Genomic DNA, 21,402 nt, shown 5'->3' with positions numbered 1-21,402 from the left:
CACACGCCCCACATACACAATCACACACAACACATACACACACCACACACGTACCCATACAAACACACCACACACATCATACACTATGCAAATACATACACACACAACACACATCACACACACGCACATGCCCCACACAAATACACAATCACATACCACACAAATAGTATACTTAACACACCACACAAAAACACATGCCCCACAAATACACAATCACACACACCACATACAAATACACACATATTCAACACAAACCACACAATACACAAATCACACCACACAAATACTCAACACACCACACATGCAAGCCCCACACAAATGCACAATTACACCACATACACATTCAACACACCATACAGATATAATCACACACCACACAGGTACATTCAACGTACACCACACACACCCCCCACATACACAGACAACACACACCACATACACTATCACACACCACACAAATACATCCACACTCAATACACACCACACACAAATACATTCAACACATACCACACATATACCCCAAATACACACACACCACACAAATATACACACACCACACATACAAGCCCCACATAAATGCACAACTACACCACATACACATTCAACACACCACACACATATAATCACGCCACACAGATACACTCAACATACACCACACACCCCACATACAAACACATTCAACACACACCATATACATTATCACACACCACATACACACACTCAACACACACCACACACAAATACACATTCAACACACACCATTAACCCCAATACCCAATCACATGCTACAAAAATACAGTCAACACACACCATGTAAACATACACTCAACACACACTACACAAACACACGTACACAACACACCAAATATACAATCATACAACATACACCCACACATTCAACACACACCACATACACACATACTCAACATACACCATAAACTCAACCACACCACACACACAAATACACACACAACACACACATTCAACATACCCCCCAACACAAATACGCACATTCAACACAAAACCACACACAATCACACACCACACACTCAACACACACCACACACACATGCCCCACACAAATACACTCAACACACACATCCACACACATGCCCCATACAACACACTCAACACATACACACAACCCACACACATACACACACAACACGCATACGCTCAGCACACACCACACAAATACACACACCACACATACACAATCACATATCACACACAACACATACACACTGAACACATACCACACACACATACACCACACACATACACTGAACACATACCACACAATACGCCACACCAAATACACACCACACACGAACACACACAAATCACACCACAAATACACTCAACACACATGCCACAAAAATGCACATACCACACACCACATACACACACTCAACACACACACCACACAAGTAAAACACACACCACACAAATACTAAACACACACCACACAAATACATCCACACACCCACAAATACACAGCCACACACACCACACACTCCACGAAGCTTCCAGAAACGCCCATATCCCTGCATCCCAGACCTCATCACCAGTCCCTCCTGGAAGGCAGCTGTCAAACTGTGGTTTCTGCTCCGCCCAGGACACTGACAGACCCCCAGTGCCATCTGTCCCTCCGATTCTTGCACAGGCACCCGGGGGGCCCTCACTGTGCAGTCCCTCACACTGCAGCATCAGCCCAGGTCCCCTCACCCTGCCCCTGTCCATCAGACGCCTCACCAGTTGACCCCAGGGCCCAGCAAAGCTGCGTTCTCCTCTCTGTGTCACCAACACGGGAGGACATGGCAGCCGGGTGACCCAGGAGCGGGGCACCACAGCAGACTGTGTTTCTAGGCCCCTGGGCTCTCACCCACGGATCAGCTCCCGGGCTCAGTAAATGTTTGCCAAATATACAAATTCCCAAAACTGCATCGAAAGCTGCCATTTGTGCAAAGCAGCCACCGTGTGCCTCTCCCTCCCTGCTGGCCAAGGGAGCCGCCACAGAGTGTCTGAGGGTCGCACTGCCCAGGGTTTCCCTGCCTCAGCGTTTTTGGCAAGATCCTTTGTTGTGAGCTGCCCTGCGCACTGTGGGATGCTGAGCAGACACCGGGCTTCCACCCAGTAGGTGCCAGGAGCACCCCTCCCCACCAAGGTGTCTCCAGACATTGCCAATGACATTCCCTAGGGCGAACACCCTCCACTCTCCACCCCTGCCAGGTAGAGATTCACTGGCCAGGGCTCACAAAATGAGACTTTCAGGGGTGGGCCTCAGGCCTCCGCATGTGTCTGGCTTCACTCAGGTGACCCCAATGTGCAGCCCAGGTCAGGGGGTGAGGGAAGCACACAACCTCCCCCGGGAAAGCCAGGCATTCTCACCTCTTCCCAGCTGGGAACGGACAAGGCATGGTCATCTGCGAAGACAGGAGGCGGCCATGGGGAAATCTATGCCCCATGGGTGCCACCCTCAGGACAGGGCAGGGCTGGGAGGGGACAGTCCCCTCCCACAGCTCCAACCATGGCAGGACAGTGGGAGGTGGCATCTGCCAGGGCTGAACACAGCAGAGGTGGTGCTGTGCGAGGCTCCCCTGTCCACACCCCACCCCACCCGCAGCGTGACCTCAGCCCAGAGCCATCCTCACCTGGGCCATAAGAGGGGCAACGTGATAGACGCTACGCTGAGTCCCAGCCTAACACTGTTTGCCTGCCTTCTATAAAGTGAAACATCATCCATACAACCACTGCCCTCAGTTTCGTTTTGGCTTAAGATTTGATGGGCTCTGTCCATATCCACGCAACCGCATGGTATGTGTCCTTCACGCACTGCGTCTGTGGTGTGCGTGCTTACGATGCTGGACATTTTCATGATCACTTGAATGGCTACATGACATTTCATCCAGTTTACTTCTCACAACTCACTTTGCTATTTTTGACACTGTAGATAATTTAGTGATGGAATCTTTAGTAATGTAGATTTTTTTCTTCTGTCAAATCTCTTTATCATGAATTCTTAGGAATGGGACCACTAGAGCCACGGGCTTTGTGAAAGGCCACACCTTACAGCGCTGTGGCATCAGATCACCATAGGCCACACCTTTATAGTGCTGTGGCATCGGACTGCCACACTCCCCCCAACTTGGGTCTCCTGAACAGCATAGGTGAGCCTCTTCCCAGGTGGGTGCTAAAGAACACAGGTGACCCTCCCTCCCAGGCAGGGGCTGAATAGCACAGGCAGCCTCCCTTCCAGACAGACGTTAAATAGCACAGGTGAGCCTCCCTCCTGGGTAGGTGCTGAACAGCACAGGTGAGCCTCCCTCCCGGGCAGGTGCTGAACAGCACAGGTGAGCCTCTCTCCTCAGCAGGCGCTAAACAGTACAGGCGAGTCTCCCTCCCAGGCAGGTGCCGAACAGCACAAATGAGCCTCCCTCCCTGGCAGGTACTAAATTATACAGGTGAGCCTCCTTCCTGGGCAGGTACCAACTAATACAAGTGAGCCTCCCTCCCAGGCAGGTGCAAAACAGCACCCATGAGCACCCCCCGCTGGGCAGGTGGCTCCACCAGTCCTGCAGCCCCAAGGAAGGCAATGGTGCTGCCAAGAGCGTCAGCTTTCTCCCTCACAAGCCCCTCTTGACCATGGAGAGAACCTACTTCACACCACTCCCCAGCTGTCCCGGACAACTCTGCCACACCGAGGGCGGCTTCTCCCACAGCCACCCACTCACTGCCAGTTAGGGAACCCAGATGGGCACGGGGTCCCAACAATGCTTCTCTCTCCAATACCCCTGCTGCCGAGGAGGTCTAGGTTTATGTCTGAATAAATGAGCCACTGAGAACAGCTGCCTACTAGGGTCTGATGAAGGGAGAGGGGCACATGGCGCCCGGGGATGGAGAGGGGGTGAGTGGGGGAGGCTGGTGGGCTGCATTTTGCCTGAGGGCCTGGACGTGAGCCTCTGCTATTCTGTAGCACAGTATTTATGGTCAGAGACAGCACAAGGAACACGACGATGAGCTACACCAGCACCTGGTCACACCACAAGGGACAGGCACCACAACAGGTCCTATGGAGGGAGTCTCAGAAAAACCCACAAGACTGTAACATTTTAAAACTTTCCCCCACATTGTACGAATTCTTGGTTTGTCGAAGGAAGATACACATTCTCTTAACTTCAATACTATAAATAAGTATAAGAGCATGCAAATCATATATGATGCAAACGAGCTCCATTTCAAGGTTTTTATCCTGTCTTTTCAGTCTAAAATGGGTAACCTTTGAAACTAGAGCGTCTCAGGGGAAGAGGTGGTGTGATGCAGGTCCCTGGCGCTCTTCGGGTTCTAGGTCACTAACGAAGGCCAGCGCCTGGCCTAACAGCACCTCTGGCTGACAGGAAGCCACTGCCGCTTAGCCGCTTCTAGTACTTTGTTTTATTTGGGTCCAGAGAAATAGTTAAAAATAACAGGAGGCAATGCCTCTTCCTCAACCTTGAGTCTGCCTCACCAAAGCGCCTTGGATGCATCACTCTTAGGAAGCCCAACACGCTCGCCCGCTACACTCCTGCGGGACTGCGGGGACCCCAAGGGGAGGTTCGCAAACAAGATGAAGGTTCATCTGTCTGGCTGGGGCTGCACTAAGTGGAAGTCTTCAGGGGGCTGAGCCCCAGATTTCTTGGGAATTCTTGTGATAGGAGGGCTTAAAATGCAGGAGGTGTGGCACACTGGAAATTCATCCAGAAGCTTCTGGAGGCCACCTCATGCCAGACATGGATCCTTCAGAGCCACTAAAGCTCAGGCAAAACATGACTCTTTCCTGCCCCTCGGAACAGTCCAACCCGGGGAAGAAGGCATCAGGGAGGAAGAACCAAGCCCTGATTTCAAATAGGAGCCCTTGGAGTAGAACTAGCCAACCCCACTAAGGGCCCCCCGCCCCCAGCAGCCGTGGCAGGGGAGCAGAGCCTCTCACATGGCTCACGTGTGGCAGCCCTGGCCAGAGCCCCTGGGAGTCCACTGCTGTGGGTGCCCTGTTCTCAACACAGGGGCGGGTGGTACCTTAACAAGAACAACACAGAGATGCAAGTGACAGACACAGAGGCGGGCGGACAAGGACGGGGTGGGCGTCGAAGGCTAACCTGGTAGGTCTCTAAGCCGACTGCCGCCGGGCCCCCCCTCTCCAGGGTGTGCTATGAGTCCTAGAGAGAGGGGGACACAAAGGCAACAGTGACTCACCCCTCTGTGCCCCGCTGGGGACCCCACTGCTTGGGCCTCCAGTGCCACCCACCACTGGGAATGGGGAAGGCGTGACTCCCACATCCCAGAGGCTGCACATCATCACTGAAGAATACGGCACATCATCACTGAAGAATACGGCACATCATCACTGAAGAATACGGGGGCATCCTCGGGCCACGTGGAGAAGCGCAGCTGGCCTTGGCCTCCTTGTGGTGTCTGCTTTTCTTTGGTCTGTTTACTTGCTAGCAGCAAATTCGGTCAGAGCGACAGGGGCCTCAGACGCCCCCCAGGCCCAAAGAAGCCACCTCTCCACTACCGGCTGGTCCAGGCACACCCGGCTTCAGGCCTCACACAAGGAAAATGCTTTATTTTTGGAGACTGGTGCACACAAGCAGGCTCAGAACAAAAAGGATGTGTGCAGGGGCAACCCCGTTCCACCCTGGACGACGCAGGAGACGTGGATGGAGGAGGGCTCGCGGTTAGGAACAACCTTTGCAAGCAAGTGAGCCAGCGCTCACACTCCTCCAGCCATTATCCTGACCTTTTCCTTTCTTCCTCAGACGGCCCTAGAAACATCGGACGCTGCTGCTCCCTGCTTTTAGCCAGAACGGCCCCCGGCTTTACAATGCTCTCCAATGTGGGGCCGTAGGCAGCTCGGCTGACAAATGCCAGAAGAAAATCAATCCCTTTTAACTGGAAAGTTTGCATCTGTGTATCTTTAGGATAACAATGCTTTGAAGCAAAATGGACAGAGGGAAATGTTAAAAGTGAGGCTGTCTATTGGTGAAAACAATCTACTTCGGCCTAAAGTTCCCCGGCCTCTGCAGCGTATCTGAGAATCCGCACTGCACAGGGGCCGAGGGGAGACCTGACCGGCGCCCTCACCTGTCCTGCAGTTGTGGAACTCCAGCGCGCTCTCGATGCGGAAGGTCTTCTCACAAGTGCCGCACCGGTACCTGTACTCGCCGTCCACCTGGTCAGAGGGACACGCCGTGAGTGAGACGGCCCGGCACACAGTCCACAGAGGCCGAGCCCCCGACGCGCTGCCCGGGCGACTCCACGCCTGTGTCTGTTACAACTCTGACCTCCACCACCCTCCCGCTCTGTTTAGGAACACAAAGGATGCGTGCTCTTGCTGTTCACCTGCCTAGAAAGGGAACCCCACAACTCAGGGAGCCCCACTCCCAGCGCCTAACACTTCCATTCTCCTGAGTCTTCCTGCTGTGCTTGTGGGCATCTGACTGGGACCAGGGGCTGGCAGGTGGCCCAGGGATGCCTGGACACCCACAGCCCTCACCTCCTCTCATCTCTCCTGGGACTCTCTTCTCAGGGACGCCTGGGCACCCAGAGCCCTCGCCCACTCTCCTCCCTCCTCACAGCCCTTGCCCGCTCTCCTCCCTCCTGGGACTCTCTTTTTTCAGGGACGCCTGGGCACCCACAGCCCTCCCCCACTCTCCTCCCTCCCCCACTCTCCTCCCTCCCCCACAGCCCCTGCCCACTCTCCTCCCTCCCCCACTCTCCTCCCTCCTGGGATTCTTTCTTCTCATTGCAACATGGTGATTTGGTCAGTTGTCTGCCTCATTCACACAACTGGGAAGAGAACCCTGGGCTTATTTCCACCCACCTCGTTCCTGCTATGCTTGTAAGACACGTGCTGCTTTAGGCTCTCTTTGCGGCTGAACAATTTTGCACACTCTTCGCACTTAAACAGCTTGTCACCTGAGGAACCAACCAACCGAGAGCTCATTCACCACTTAGAGCATTTACTGAGAGAAGCATGCCCACGGGGGAAACGCCCCCCCCAGCCGCCTTACTCCCTCCATGCAAAGGGGCTGCAGAGATGATCGCCCACCAACCGCAGCCTCTCACTGGCGCAGCTCATGGGAGACGACCCAAGGAGAGGAGACTCTATGCTGTCCTCCCACCCCCGGCCCCGGGCACCGGCCGGGCCGTGCAGACTCACCATGCGAGCGCACGTGCCTGCTCAGGTTGCTGCTGTTCTGGAAGATCTTGCTGCAGATGTTGCACTGGTAAACCCGCTTGTGCTCCCCGAGCTGTTTGATGAGCTTGCGCCGGATGCCGTGTCTGCTCGAGAGAATTAAGCTCCTCTTGAGTGTGATGGTGTTATTCTGATGATGGGTGAACCTGCCCGGGGACGTCAATAAGTTGGGAAAAGACAGGTGGGAAAAAAGTTCCAGGTTACAAGCAGCGTGGAAATGGCCTCCTTCCAAAACTTCCCAGCTAATCCCGAGCCTGTACCGAGAAAGGAGGGAATGTGCCCGGGCGTCACTCCCAGCTTCCAGGGCACCTGAAAGGGACGCCTTGAATATATAATGACATTAGGCAGCTTTAGCTGTAACAGCCACACACCTGACTGTGTTCTAACTCTGGCCACCAGAAAGCCTGGAGGTCAGTTTGTGCCTCAATTAGAATAACCACATCTGTTTTCTGCTCTTGTCACTCTGTCTTAACTCTCCTCTGTTTTACATATTATCTGTACCTGATTTTTAAAACTTCTTTTCCCTATTAAATGTATTTTTGATGGTAAGCCACCTGAACTCTTCTGGGCAATAAGATAAACTATAAATAAACAAACAGGTAACATCATTTCTGACATTATTTTGCCAACTATAAGAGGTGATCCAAAAAGGGTCCCAAAAAATGACCACCAACTTATTCAACTCCAGGGTAAAAATAACCCAAGAATCATAACTAAAACACAGGGTAATCTGTTAAATTCACTGAAATTCAAATAGCAAAGTGTTTTATCACAGCAGCATTGCGAAAGCTAGAAGCAACCCAGCTGTCCATCAATGGATGCACAAAAGATGGGGCATATGCACCATGGAATATTACTCAGTGTTGAAAAGGAAGGAAATTCTGACACAGGCTACACGTGGATGAGCCAGGGTGGAATGAGCCAGTCATATAAGGACAAATTCTGTCTGATTCCACTTCTATGACATCTCTAGAGTCATCAAATCCAGAGACAGAAAGTAGAATGGTGGGTGCCAGAGGCTGGGGGAGGGGGCTGGGGCGGGTGCTTAATGGGAACAGTGTTTCAGCTTGGGGAGATGGGAAAGTGCCACAGATGGCTGGGGGAGATGGTTGCCCAACAGTGTGACTATCCTGAATGCCACTGAATTGTGCACTTAAACATGGTTAAAATGGTTAAATTTATGCCATGCATATTTAACCACAATAAAACGTTTCTTTAAAGCTGTTTTCACAGTGGATGCACCATTAAACTCCTGAGTTCCAGAACATTCCTGCTGCTTCCTCAGCAGGTCCGTTTCCACCTCCTCTCCTGGGGCCTTCCTGCTGGGAAGGTGCCTTCCCTCCAGAATGGCCTGGCTGCTGCCAGCACTGTCTGTCCACAGGATGGCCCCAGGTGCCAGGCAGGACTTACTTTGGAACCGAGCTGGTGTCAGTGGTGGTGGTGGCCAGCTTCCCCAGAACCAGCTCCATGATCCGCTCGTCTGGTGTTGCACTCACAGGCTCATCCGGAGGGACCTCGGTAATGATCTCTGCCACTTGCTCTGTACGAAGGGGATATGACAAGCCAAGTCACCACAAGAGCAGGGGACAAACACAGCCAAACCATGGTGACACATCGCCCCATGGGGACCACAGCCAGGCCACAGCGGTAGGCACAAATGTTGAGGTTTACACAGGGGAAAAAAGAAAAAAAAAACTGGCAATATTTTGGGATCCACACATTTACTAGTATACACAGAAAAGCAAAATGTTTTTCTTAGCCCAAACTGAAGTTATAATTTGTTATTCTTTTTTAAAACCACAACATCATAACATTACTTCAATCCCTCTTCATACCAACCAAAAATATTTTGGATATATAGCAGAAACTTAGAACTTATTTTCTGACAGAGATTTAGAAATGTTAATGCTTCTAATTAAATGTGCTAACATGAGTATAACCATTTTAGCTAACCATTTTGTACAAAAGTCAAAGATCACATCATCGCCAATACTAGAGACCCTGGCCAGAAACCTGAGACAAATGAAATAGGCGAAGATTACACCAAAAAATTCAACCACTGGTTTCTAACACTTTGCCTACTAAATGTCTTCCCAACGCAAGTAAGAATTAGTGAAATATCTACCTGACCCGCTTTCCCCCGCCCCCCATCTTCTATGCCTATTCACAGAGACGTGGGGAAACTGGCCAGGAGGCTTTCGGGTGCTCCTAAATCAGCGCCCAGCAGTGCAGAGCCGAGAAGCTGCAGACCCAGAGTGGAAAAGGGGAGGCTCAGAATATTCCACGATGGCTGCTCTTCCCAATTCTCTCTAATTCATCGAAACAATAAGGACTTCTTTTCACTCTCACAAAAGAAATCCTGGTGTACCCCAGACAGTAAAAAGAAAAACTGCCCGGTGTCAGTAACAAAGGTGAAGGGGCCGGTGGCTGAGCATCAGATCTCGTCCTCACTGTGAGGCCCACCAGGTGTGTGCTGCAGGTGGCTTGGATGGGGGCTGTGTGAGGACCACAGGGACAAGAGCCTTGCAGGGACCGCACACCCTGGAAGAGGGTCAAATGCCTCTTCAAACCCAACTGAGGATGCCGCACAATCAAAGGATGAGGGGCCTGGGAGTGACTCAGCGCCCACCCACAGGTGACAGACCAAGCACTGTTCAGCGATCAGGGAGAAGGAGTCACAGATAAACCATGTGGGCGGGTCTCCAGCCTGTATGCTGCCTGAAAGAGGCAGAGTCCATTCATGAGAAATTCCAGGATGGGTGGAATGAACTGGTACAGAAGACAGTCAGGAAAGTGGCTAACGAGACGGAAATGTCCTCTACCCTGACGGGGGTGCTGGTTTCACAGTTGTATCCATTTGTCAAAATCCACAACCTGTATCCTTTTTAGTGTGAAATGTATTACATGGAAATTGTACTTTACTAGAGTTGATTGAGAGAAAAACAGAAGGGCTTAGAGTCTACCTTCCACGAGGCCTTTTTACACTGAGTTTTCCTGCCCTGCCCTCTGCCCCCTGTCCCGCCAGCCCTCAGGTACCAGGAGGGCTGCACCCCACGCAGGTACTCATCCCAGGAATCCACTCATCACCTGCGGGTTCCTTGTCTTCCACGATGACTAGAGGCTGCTCAGCTTTGGACGCTTTGGGTTTTCTCCCCCTTCGAGGCTTTTTCTTCTGTTCTTTGGGGGCAACATTCTCGTTCTCGGGCACTGCAGGGGGGTCCCCCCGGGGTGTGTCCTGCTCCTTCTCGGGAGCTGCTGCCTCGCTCTGGCTGCCTGGAGGAAGGCTTTTGGCTTGTTCCAAGTGGCCCAAGAGATGTTCTGCAAAGAGAGATGCAAAGGCACCATGCAATTAGGAAACCTGCCACCGTCCACACCTGCCCTGGCCTCTGGTTCCCATGTGTGTTTGTTTTCAATCTCATTTGCCAACCTTTGTATAGGCAAGTGAACTTCATTTCTACTGTGTTATTTCCTCTGCATCCAACACAATTGCTATTTTTAAAAGTAAATTAAGTGGTAAAAGCAATGGTAGGTTCACCATGAGGGCAGTTTAGTGAAAAAAGCAGACACACACACGTCTACAAAGCAAAAACCTGAGAAGGAGGTATCAAAATATGAACGTGTCCAGGCACGGTGGCTCACGCCTGTAATCCCAGCACTTTTGGAGGCTGAAGCAGGTGGATCATGTGAGGTCAGGAGTTCAAGACCAGCCTAGTAAACATGGTGAAAACCTGTCTCTAATAAAAATACAGAAAGTTAGCTGGGTGTGGTGGTGTGCATCTGTAGTCCCAGCCACTGGGGAGGCTGAGGCAGGAGAACTGCTTGAACCCGGGAGGCAGAGGTTGCAGTGAGTGAGATCGCACCATTGCACTCCAATCTGGTGATACAGCAAGACTCTGTCTCAAAAAAAAAAGAAAAGAAAGAAAGAAAAGAATTGTGCCCTAGAACTGTGAAAGCCCTGGGAGACGTAGCAGAAGCAAAATCAAAACACTATGTAACACTGCTTCCACAATCCAGAGTGCACGGAAGGACCACTGTGGGGGCGGGGGAAAAAGAAGATTCCTTGCTAAAGAGCTTACCAAAACAACAACAAAAGCAAGAAAAGCCCCAGGAAAACTAAAAAATTAAGCAATGAGCCATCAGGGTGTCAGCAGACACATACACACACACAAACTCAGGAAGAATGGAATTCCTAGATAATAACACAAGTTGAGAGGAGAAAACTGGGGGAAAATACATTTAAATGAGTAAAGAAGTGAAAAAAAAAACATAAAAAAGGCAAATATAACAAGCTGTTATGAAAAATAACCAAATAAAACTTATATAAAATAGAGACCCAAAATAAAAACACAATGTATGGATTAAACAGAAAATTAGACACAACTGAAGAGAGAACTCATAAACTAAAATGAAGAGCTGCAAAGATTACCCAGAATGTAGAAAAGTGACAAGGAGCTAGAAAAATATGAGCAGGAGCTAAGAAGACATGAAGTGTAATATAACGAGAAGGTCTAAAACATGTACGATAGGACAAAGAGAGAATAGGGAAGGAGGGCTAAACAATGGGCAAGATAAGGGTAGGGGATTATCCAGAATGAATGAAAGACATGAATCTTCAGATTCAAGATCTGAACAGGGAAAACAAATAAAAATAAAGACATAAATGATGACTCTGTTATAAATTGCAGAACTCCAAAGACAGAGGAGGTTTCAAAAGCAAACAAGTACAAGGCAGCGATTACTTATGAAGGAACAATTGTAATGACAGCAGACGTATCAAGGGCAACAATGGAAGAAAGCAGCATAACAACATCCTCACTGTGCAGAAAGAGAATAAGAATAAATCAAAAATTCAGTGAAAACCATTTCCAATGCAAATGGTTAAAAAAAGACATTTTGAGACAAAGACTGAAAAGATGGCCACTAGCAGGCCTGCCCCAGAGGAAATTCTGAAAGGCAGTAAGAGTGATTTTAGATTGAGGGTCAGAAATATAAAACAAAGGGAACTAAAGTCAAAAAAAAAAAAAAAAAAAAGCCATACATAAGGAAATTAGCAAACATCATTCTAGACAATTATAAATTCAAACAGGAAAAACAGAGCAAATTCGAAAATATTTAGAATTAAACTGTGGGAGGAAGACAGCCCACACATCAAAGAGATGTATATATACTCTACCTGTTAGATGAAGCATTTTAAATATACTTATTAAATCAATTGTGTTAACTGTGTGCTTCAAATCTATATTCCTGTGATTTTTAGCCTGATTTATCAATTAAGATGTATATATTAAAAGCCCCCACCATGGAGGCAGATTTTTCTATTTCTCCTTGTAGATCTGCCAATTTTTGCCTATTATTAGACTATGTTATTAAGTGCATATAAATTTAGATGCACTGTATAATCAAAACGTGGAATGCAGCTAACATGGTTCTTAGGAAAAAATCATCCAAAATGCTTACACGAGAGAATAAAACAGCTGGAAATTAATGAGTTAAGCATCCAACTTGTTAGAAAGACACAGAATGAAAAGTGTAAAAACAAAATAATAAATAAGAGCAGAAATAAAAGTAAATATACAATAAAAAGGATCAACAAAGCCAAAAGTGGGTGCTTTGAAAAGACGAATGATATTGGTAAGTCTGGCAAGAAAAAATAGAGAATGCACAAATAACCAGTCCTAGCTGCAAAACAGAAAACAGCAGCCGTCTGTAACTACTCGTCCCCACCTATTATTGCCTTTCCATTTTTCAGTATTAGACAGCATCTATTATTTAATATGGAGGACAAGGATTTAGCTTTCTTATAGACTATACTCTCCCTCCCAAACGCTTAGCTTCTCCACAATCCCACCAACATATTTATATCACTATTTTGGGGTAAATCAATAATCAGTGGATTCATAATTATGACCATAAAAATGTATTCACAACTGCACCAATATATGTTTATGATTCGTTTTTTGGTTTGTTTGTTTGTTTTTGAGACGGAGTCTCATTCTGTCGCCAGGCTGGAGTGCAGTGGTGCGATCTTGGCTCACTACAACCTCCACCTCCAGAGTTCAAGCAATTCTCCTGCCTCAGCCTCCTGAGTAGCTGGGAGTACAGGCAGGCACCACCATGCCCAGCTAAGTTTTGTATTTTTAGTAGAGACGAGGTTTCACTATGTTGGCCAGGATGGTCTTGATCTCTTGACCTCATGATCCGCCTGCCTCAGCCTACCAAAGTGCTGGGATTACAGCCGTGAGCCACTGGGCCCGGTCTTTATTTATTTATTTTTTTTGAAACGGAGTCTCACTCTGTCGCCCAGGCTGGAGTGCAGTGGTGCAATTTCGGCTCACTGCAACCCTTGCTTCCCAGGTTCAAGCCATTCTCCTGTCTCAGCCTCTCAGGTATCTGGGACTACAGGCACACATCATCACGCCTGGCTAATTTTTGTATTTTTAGTAGAGATGGGGTTTCACCACGATGGCCAGACTGGTCTCAAATTCCTGACTTCAGGTGAACAACCTGCCTTGGCCTCCCAAAGTGCTGCCATTACAGGTGTGAGCCACCATGCCTGGACCAATTCTTTTTTTTTTTTTTTTTTTTTTTTGAGACAGAGTCTCGCTCTGTCCCCCAGGCTGGAGTGCAGTGGCTGGATCTCAGCTCACTGCAAGCTCCGCCTCCCTGGTTCACGCCATTCTCCTGCCTCAGCCTCCTGAGTAGCTGGGACTACAGGCACCTGCCACCATGCCCAGCTAGTTTTTTGTATTTTTTTAGTAGAGACGGGGTTTCACCATGTTAGCCAGGATGGTCTCGATCTCCTGACCTCGTGATCCGCCCGTCTTGGCCTCCCAAAGTTCTGGGATTACAGGCTTGAACCACCACGCCTGGCCCTTTTTTTTTTTTCTAAGTATATATATATAACCTTCATTTTCTCTGGAGTTAATTATTGCCTTACTTTTTATTAATAACATTTGCTTACTTTTTTCTGTGTTTTTATTATTAATTGATCCCTAAACTCTGCCAGAAGTATAACTCTTTCGTCTACAAACATATCAGTTAATGCTCTATTTCCTTCTTTCCTTTTCCTTTTTGAGCCATTATTCCTGGAGCCCTTGCTGCTGCTCCAATCTGGACCAGGTGTCTGTCCTTGAACTAGGGACCATCTCTTGTCCTACAATCTCCTTCACCAGCAACCTGGGCATTCCCTTTGCTCCTTTCCCGCAAAGGATCCTCTGTTGTATCCTACACGCAGTGGACGTGTGCCATCTTTTCTGGCCATCCAGAACTGTGAAACATCCTTGTGATGTTTTGCTAACTTCTGAGCCCCACCTTTCCCAAAACACTCCTTTCCCAAACTGGCCCAGCACAATCCATCTCAAGAGGAACACACAACCCCTCAGCCTGAAAAAGAGAAACACAGCCCCTCCCATCTCAGGGAGGTCACACAGCCCCTCCCATCTCAGGGAGGTCACACAGCCCCTCCTTTCTCAGGGAGGTCACACAGCCCCTCCCATCTCAGGGGGGTCACACAGCCCCTCCCATCTCAGGGAGGTCACACAGTCCCTCCCATCTCAGGGAGGTCACACAGTCCCTCCTATCTCAGGGAGGTCACACAGCCCCTCCCATCTCAGGGAGGTCACACAGTCCCTCCTATCTCAGGGAGGTCACACAGCCCCTCCCCGCTCACAGGGACACACACACACACACATACACACACACACACACACACGCAGCCCCTCCCCCCTCACAGGGACACACACACAGCCCCTCCCCGCTCACACGCCTGCCGCCTTTGGGGCTGCTCCTCAGTCTCCTCCTTCCTGGGCTCGGCTTCCCAGTCCTGGGCTCCTGAACCATGGATTTTCTTGAGAAGCCCCCCAGCGAGAGGCTGCCACAGAAGGCAGAGCTGTCACCTGGAAGGAATACTCGGGACTCCTCTGGTAATCTGGGTGGCAGAGGCTGGGCTGCCCGAGTACCTGACTCCAGCCCTCAAGGCAGCCGTCCTGTGGGCAGGGACTCCTGCCTCTGTTTACTCATCCCTGAAATGGAGTCACGGTTGCATTGCATGGTGTTGATACAAGGCAGTGTCTGCAGGACCTGGCAATGAGGGGTCTTAGTCACCATCAGCCTCACTGTAAGGGGAGCCCGAGTACCACGCCTTACGTAGTTGATGACATACGAGTAGAATTTGACTGAAAATATGAAGGAATTTCTTTTTTCTTCACTCAAAACTAGTTATCAGGAAGAAAAACAAATGAGCAGCATCTGTCTGGCTTTGTGGAGGGGACCGCCCAGTGCAGGCAGCACCCTCCCGCTGTGCAGCACCTACCATGGGTCTCCATGAGGTCCGCGGTGTGCTCTGCACAAACGTGGCATTTCTAGAAAACCCAACCGCCTGCTCTGCTATTTATGTCTTGGTGACAAACACAAAATGCTTCTCACCAAGCAGAGGGCAAAGTGACACGTGCGTAAATTCATTACAGCCAAGATGAGTAGGAGGTCTCAGGAACGTGTGACCAGGTAGCTAAAGTCTGCTGGTATCAGCATAGTGGCTGTCCCAGTCACTCCTCACAACCGCATTGCCTGGAACCCTGCCAGGCCTGGGGCCTCTGAGCATGTTCCACATGTGACAAACGCCACAAACTGTTTCCATGCGACTCCCCCATGGTTTATTTGACGCGAGTCTTTCTTCACTACACATTAGCCTCATAAGAGGCTTGTAGAAAAATCAGCTCCCTAAGACAAATAAACAAAGTTCCCAGGGCACTGCAGAAGCTGGAAATGTGTTCAATTCTTTCCCAGCCGCCTAAAATTGGTATGTCAACCTGAGTAGATAAAAATGTTTTGCAGGCCGGGCGCAGTGGCTCACGCCTGTAAACCCAGTACTTTGGGAGGCCGAGGCAGATGGACTGCTTGAGCCCAGGAGTTTGAGCCAGCCTGGGTGAAACCCAGTCTCTACAAAAAATATACAAAAATTCGCTGGGCGTGGTGGCACATCCCTGTGGTCCCAGCTACTCAGGAGGCTGAGGTGGGAGGATCGCTTGAGCCTGGCAGGTCAAGGCTGCAGTGAGCCATGATCATGCCACTGCACTCCAGCCTGGACAACAGAGCCAGACCTTGTCTCAAAAAAAGAAAAAAAATGTCTGGCAGATAAAGAAACGGTGGAAGGGGCTGTCAAGCGGAAACAACATAGGCAAGACGGCACAACAGATGCCATGGCTGGCTCCTGGCCCCTGCCAGCGCCAGAGTCAAGGCGCCCATCTGAAATGCAACTTCCACAACCAGGAGGAGTGAGGCCTGCGGGGGTTGGGGGTGGGAAGCGGGACTGCCCAGAAGCTTTAAACCCCGAGAAAGCCTTGGTTCTGGTGACTACACTGTGGGGCAGTGGGGCAGACAGGGCAAAGCTGGGGACATCCCGACAGCCGCAGACAGGTGACAGCGTAAGTCAGAGGGAGCTCGACACAGGAGTTTTACAATGGGGGCTCCCCACACGTCTTCCTTACCGTTGAGGAGCTGCAGCTCCAGGAAGGTGGCGGAACACACTTTACACGCCCACTGGCTGGGCTCCGACTCCACGGGGGCGCTGTTTTCCGGGGTGCCTGCAGCTTCAAAAGACATGAGAGGAGAAGAAGGTGACCCCCAGACAGCTCATGTCTCCCCGAATCCCGGCCCGGCAGAGAAGGGGTGTGTGCTGAGAGGTGGTGATGACAGTGATGACAGCAGCTGATGGGCCTGTGGTCACTCCACATGACAGACACCATTTTCAGAGCTTTACACACATGGTTGATTCGGCCATGTGACTGTCCCCTTTGCACAGATGAGGCAACTGAGCACAGAGACATGCCTGCTGCAGGGTCACCAGTCGCAGAGCTGAGAACTCCTCCAAGAAGTCAGTCCAGAGGGACCAGGTTTGTCCCTTACATGACTTCACGAGAAAAATGCATCCTAAAGAACCAAGCGTAATTCCCCTAGCTCTCACTGGCTCATAGAATAAGAGACAGTGGAACCCAAAACAGCCAGCCAGTGGCGCCCCCGTGTGTGGCTGGGCTGCTGCTCCCGCCCAGCGCTGTCCAGCAGACTTTCTGTGGATGACTGACGTTCTCCATAGCTGGTATCCAGCAAGGCAGCCAGTAACCAGATGTGGCTCATGTTCCAGGAAGTAAGTGTTTAATTTTACTAAATTTGAACTTAATTTTACACAGACACCTGAGATAGGGGGCCACTATCCCAGGAAGCACCTCTATCCCTCAGCCCACACCACACAGGAATCTGGGGAGAGAGAGCTAGGCTGAGAGTACATGACATGTGGTGTAAACCTGGCTATAAAGAGAACTACAGGCACCTTTTAACAAAAAAGTCACTGATGCTCTTGTGCAACCTAAAACTGGGAGGCATTTTAAGTGAGCGTGCCACAATCTGGCCCAGGCCAGTTTCTCTACAATTCATCTGGCAGCTCTATGGGCCAGCCCACGGCAGGACCCCTGCCCATCACTTTGACTCTAATCATGATACAGCCTGGATTGAAGTTCATCACCCACGGCAAACTCTAGGGGCCACTCCCAAAGACAAACTCTCCTGGGTCTTTAAAAAATAATCCAGAACTACAACTGCACATGCATTCAGCGCTAGAAAAAAACATGTATCTTTTCATATCCAAAACCAGCACTAAAGATGCAATGAATAAAAGGAAAAGATAGAGATTACTGCTATCACCATTTGCAAGCATGTTCTGAGTTTTCATAAGATAACAAGAAGAGGTATAAATGTAACATGAAATTTTTTGTCATACTAAAAATAAAGAAAGAGCAGAAAGAGCGTATGTGTGCGGGGGGAACCCTGCCAGCAGGGCACTTTTCCGGGACATCCCGTCCCCACCAGCTTCTGCTCCCTTTTACGCTTGCTCTCTGAGAATCCACTGCTTGAAGAATCCCAAAATATCAAGGACAAATGGAAATCAGAACCAAATTCCCATTTCTCACTCACCTTCCCAAACATACACAGGTTCCAAAAAGAGAAAGACACTCACATATAAGTTTCAGAAAAAGAGGACAAGGGCCCAGGTTAGCTGAAAGCCACCACTTCTGAATAAGGAGAATTTCTTCTAATCCACGTGGGCCCTTGTCTCCGGCAATAAGCCTCCACACCCCCACAAGCGCCGGTTCTCCTCAACTTGGTGCTCAGCTAAGTAAAGAGGACTAGAAAAACTTGTCATGATGACTATCCGCTCATCAAGAGAAGTACTCAGGATTTTCTGAATATTAATTGTAAAAGATAAGAATTCTTAAGAAAAAATATTAGTTAACAGGAGGCAATTCTTGACTGCCAATCATTTAAATATCCAACAAAAGAGAAGTGTCTCAACAAAATCTAACACCATACAGCTTTAAAGTGATGCCAGAGATAGTACCAGTAGGGAAAAGGCTTAAGATGTGGTGAGCCAGACTGTGCACGCAAAGAAAAGTAAGCAGTAAGATGGGAGGTGCAGTGAGAGCTCCGCTATGCAAAAATGCAGAGTTTTTTTTAAAAAAAGGAACAGCAAAGCTACAGCACAGCAAACAGTCTGGCATTCCAGTGGGCAGGGCTGACTACAGGGCAGCACCAGAGAACTTCCTGGGATGAAGTCGAGGTCTGTAAGTCAACTGTGGTGGAGTTCAGACAACTGTAGACACTCAAAAGTCTCTAAACTGGCAGGGTCAGTGGCTCACGCCTGTAATCCCAGCACTTTGGGAGGCCCAGGCGGGTGGATTACTTGAGGCCAGGAGCTCAAGACCAGGCTGGGAAACATGGCAAAACCCCGTCTCTACTAAAAAATGCACAAATTAGCTACGCGTGGTGGCATGCGCCTGTAATTTCAGCTTCTTGGGAGGCTGAGGCACGAGAATTGCTTGAACTCGGGAGGCAGAGGTTGCAGTGAGCCGAGATCACACCACTGCACTCCAGCCTGGGCAACAGACCCAGACTCCATCTCAAAAAAAAGCTCTGAACTGTATACTTAAAATCATTGAGTCTTACTGTATGTAAACTATATGTCATCAGTGCTGGTTTTTAAAATACAGGGGCCAGTGAGGTGGCTCATGCCTGTAATCCCAGCACTTTGGGAGGCTGAGGTGGGCGGATCACTTCAGGTCAGGATTTCAACACCAGCCTGGCCAACATGGCGAAACCCCATCTCTACTAAAAATAGAAAAATTAGCTGGGAGTGATGGTACATGCCTGTAATCCCAGCTACTGGGGAGGCTGAGGCAAGAGAATTACTTGAACTGGGAGGTGGAGGTTGCAGAGAGCTGAGATTGGGCCACTACATTCCAGCCTGGGTGACAGAGCAAGACTGTCTCAAAAAAATAAAATTAAAATAAAAAATACAGGCCGGGCGCAGTGGCTCAAGCCTGTAATCCCAGCACTTTGGGAGGCCGAGACAGGCGGATCACGAGGTCAGGAGATCAAGACCATCCTGGCTAACACGGTGAAACCCCGTCTCTACTAAAAAAAAAATACAAAAAACTAGCCAGGCGAGGTGGCGGGCGCCTGTAGTCCCAGCTACTCAGGAGACTGAGGCAGGAGAATGGCGTGAACCCGGGAGGCGGAGCTTGCAGTGAGCCGAGATCGCGCCACTGCACTCCAGCCTGGGCGACAGAGCGAGACGCCGTCTCAAAAATAAAATAAAATAAAATAAAAAGTACTAGAAAATGTGAATCATATGGCAACAACAGTTGAACAGTGATGCTCTGTGTGACTGAACAGTTTCCCCAATGTTATAAAATGTGTTTGTATTTTACTTTTTTCATCAGAAAGGTGATTTTGAAAATTTTCTCTCTTTGAAACCCAGGTGTGTTTCAGAAGGTGAGTGAGAAATGGGACTCTGGCTCTGATTTCCATTTGTCCATGATCTTGTGGTATTCTTCAAGCAGCAGCTTCTCAGAGCAAGTGTAAAAGGGAGTAGAAGCTGGTGGGGATGGGATGTCTCATAACAACGCTCTACTGGCAGGGTGCCCCCACCACACTCTCCTCCTGGGCCCCATGCTCTCTCCCATGAAGATCCAGGATGCTTCTTGGGCTGCCCCCTCCATCAGTCAGCAGGTTCAGGTTCTTGTAAAGAGAGAAAATCAATCTTAATGTGAGCTCAAAAAAAGATAAGGCCAGGCACAGTGGTTCACACCTGGAATCCCAGCACTTTGGAAGGTGGGAGGATTGCCTGAATCCAGGAGTTCAAGACCAGCCTAGGCAACACAGTGAGACCCATCTCTACTAAAAATTAAAATTAAAAAAATTAGCTGGGTGTGGTGGCACATCCCTGTGGTCCCAGCTACTAGGGAGGCTGAGATGGGAGGATCACTTGAGCCCAGGAGGGCAGCTGCAGTGAGCCACGATCATGCCACTGCACTCCAGCCTGGGCGAGAGTGCCAGACCCTATCTCAAAAAACAACAAAAAAAGAAAAGGAACTAGAAAAGTAAATCCACTACCAGAATAAAATAAGTAACTTTTAAAGGGATGTGTTACTGCTCCTTTAGTATAAAACCAAACTTTTCTCTGTATTTAGAAGACAGCTCTGCTGATTTGCAAAACTGACTGATTTCTATACAAAGATGTATGTTTGGAGCAAATGAAAGAGACAGAATTAAGTCAATGAGTCTTAGGAGCTCTCACGCTCACCAAGAAAGACTCGGCCACCATAATAAGTAATTTACAGGAAGACGGTTCCTGGGTTCGTCGGCCGCCAGTACGGTTCTAGGAGCACACCAATGGCCCTGGAGGCCACTCACATCACTCTGCCTACGCCCACTGGGCCAGAGGTGCAACAATGCCACCAAAGGCCTCCTTTCCTCCCATCACGTAGGAGCGTTCTCTCTGGGAGTGTCCACCCCAGAGGCCGTGTCGCTGAGCAGGAGTGGAATTACACAGTTACCCTAGAACTCCAGGCCTTCACGTGTCCAGTCTAAACAGTGAGAACTGGGCAAGTGGCCAGCTTTCTAGATGTTTCTAGCCTCTCTTCGAAGGTCTTGTTATCTATTGAGATACTCATTTCTGAGAAGTGGGCAGTGTTGGGCTCCAGTGCATAGCTTCAGCTGGGGGAGGTGCTCAACACACACTCAGGCTCTGGTGGACCCTGGGTGCACTGGGCAGGCAGGGCTCTAGAAGCACCACTGTGCCTGGAGAGGGACCCCTGGCGGCTCAGGGAGGAGGGGCC

At 49.4% G+C, this 21,402-nt stretch overlaps 1 protein-coding gene across 6 annotated transcripts in view; it reads right to left on the bottom strand.

Annotated features, from left to right (window-relative positions):
- Positions 1-21,402, bottom strand: part of PRDM15 (PR/SET domain 15) — a 76,346-nt gene that overhangs the window by 26,199 nt on the left and 28,745 nt on the right. For 4 of the 6 annotated variants that reach the window (XR_012431974.1, XM_005548635.4, XM_005548637.5 and 1 more), the window contains exons 6-12: positions 16,720-16,821; positions 10,322-10,552; positions 8,645-8,774; positions 7,199-7,380; positions 6,860-6,954; positions 6,121-6,208; positions 5,136-5,195 (exon numbers count right to left, since the gene is read on the bottom strand). Coding sequence is in view for 5 of the 6 variants with exons in the window: in XM_005548635.4 (XP_005548692.2) it covers positions 5,136-5,195; positions 6,121-6,208; positions 6,860-6,954; positions 7,199-7,380; positions 8,645-8,774; positions 10,322-10,552; positions 16,720-16,821 (888 nt within the window). In the remaining variant the exon portion in view is untranslated. The remainder of the gene's footprint in view (positions 1-5,135; positions 5,196-6,120; positions 6,209-6,859; positions 6,955-7,198; positions 7,381-8,644; positions 8,775-10,321; positions 10,553-16,719; positions 16,822-21,402) is intronic. The other 2 variants (XM_005548636.4, XM_045389325.3) reach the window with 1 other exon arrangement.

The sequence above is a fragment of the Macaca fascicularis genome, chromosome 3 (genome assembly GCF_037993035.2).
Source record: "Macaca fascicularis isolate 582-1 chromosome 3, T2T-MFA8v1.1".
NCBI classification, from domain to species: Eukaryota; Metazoa; Chordata; class Mammalia; order Primates; family Cercopithecidae; genus Macaca; species Macaca fascicularis.
This window is presented reverse-complemented; position numbering and strand designations above follow the sequence as displayed.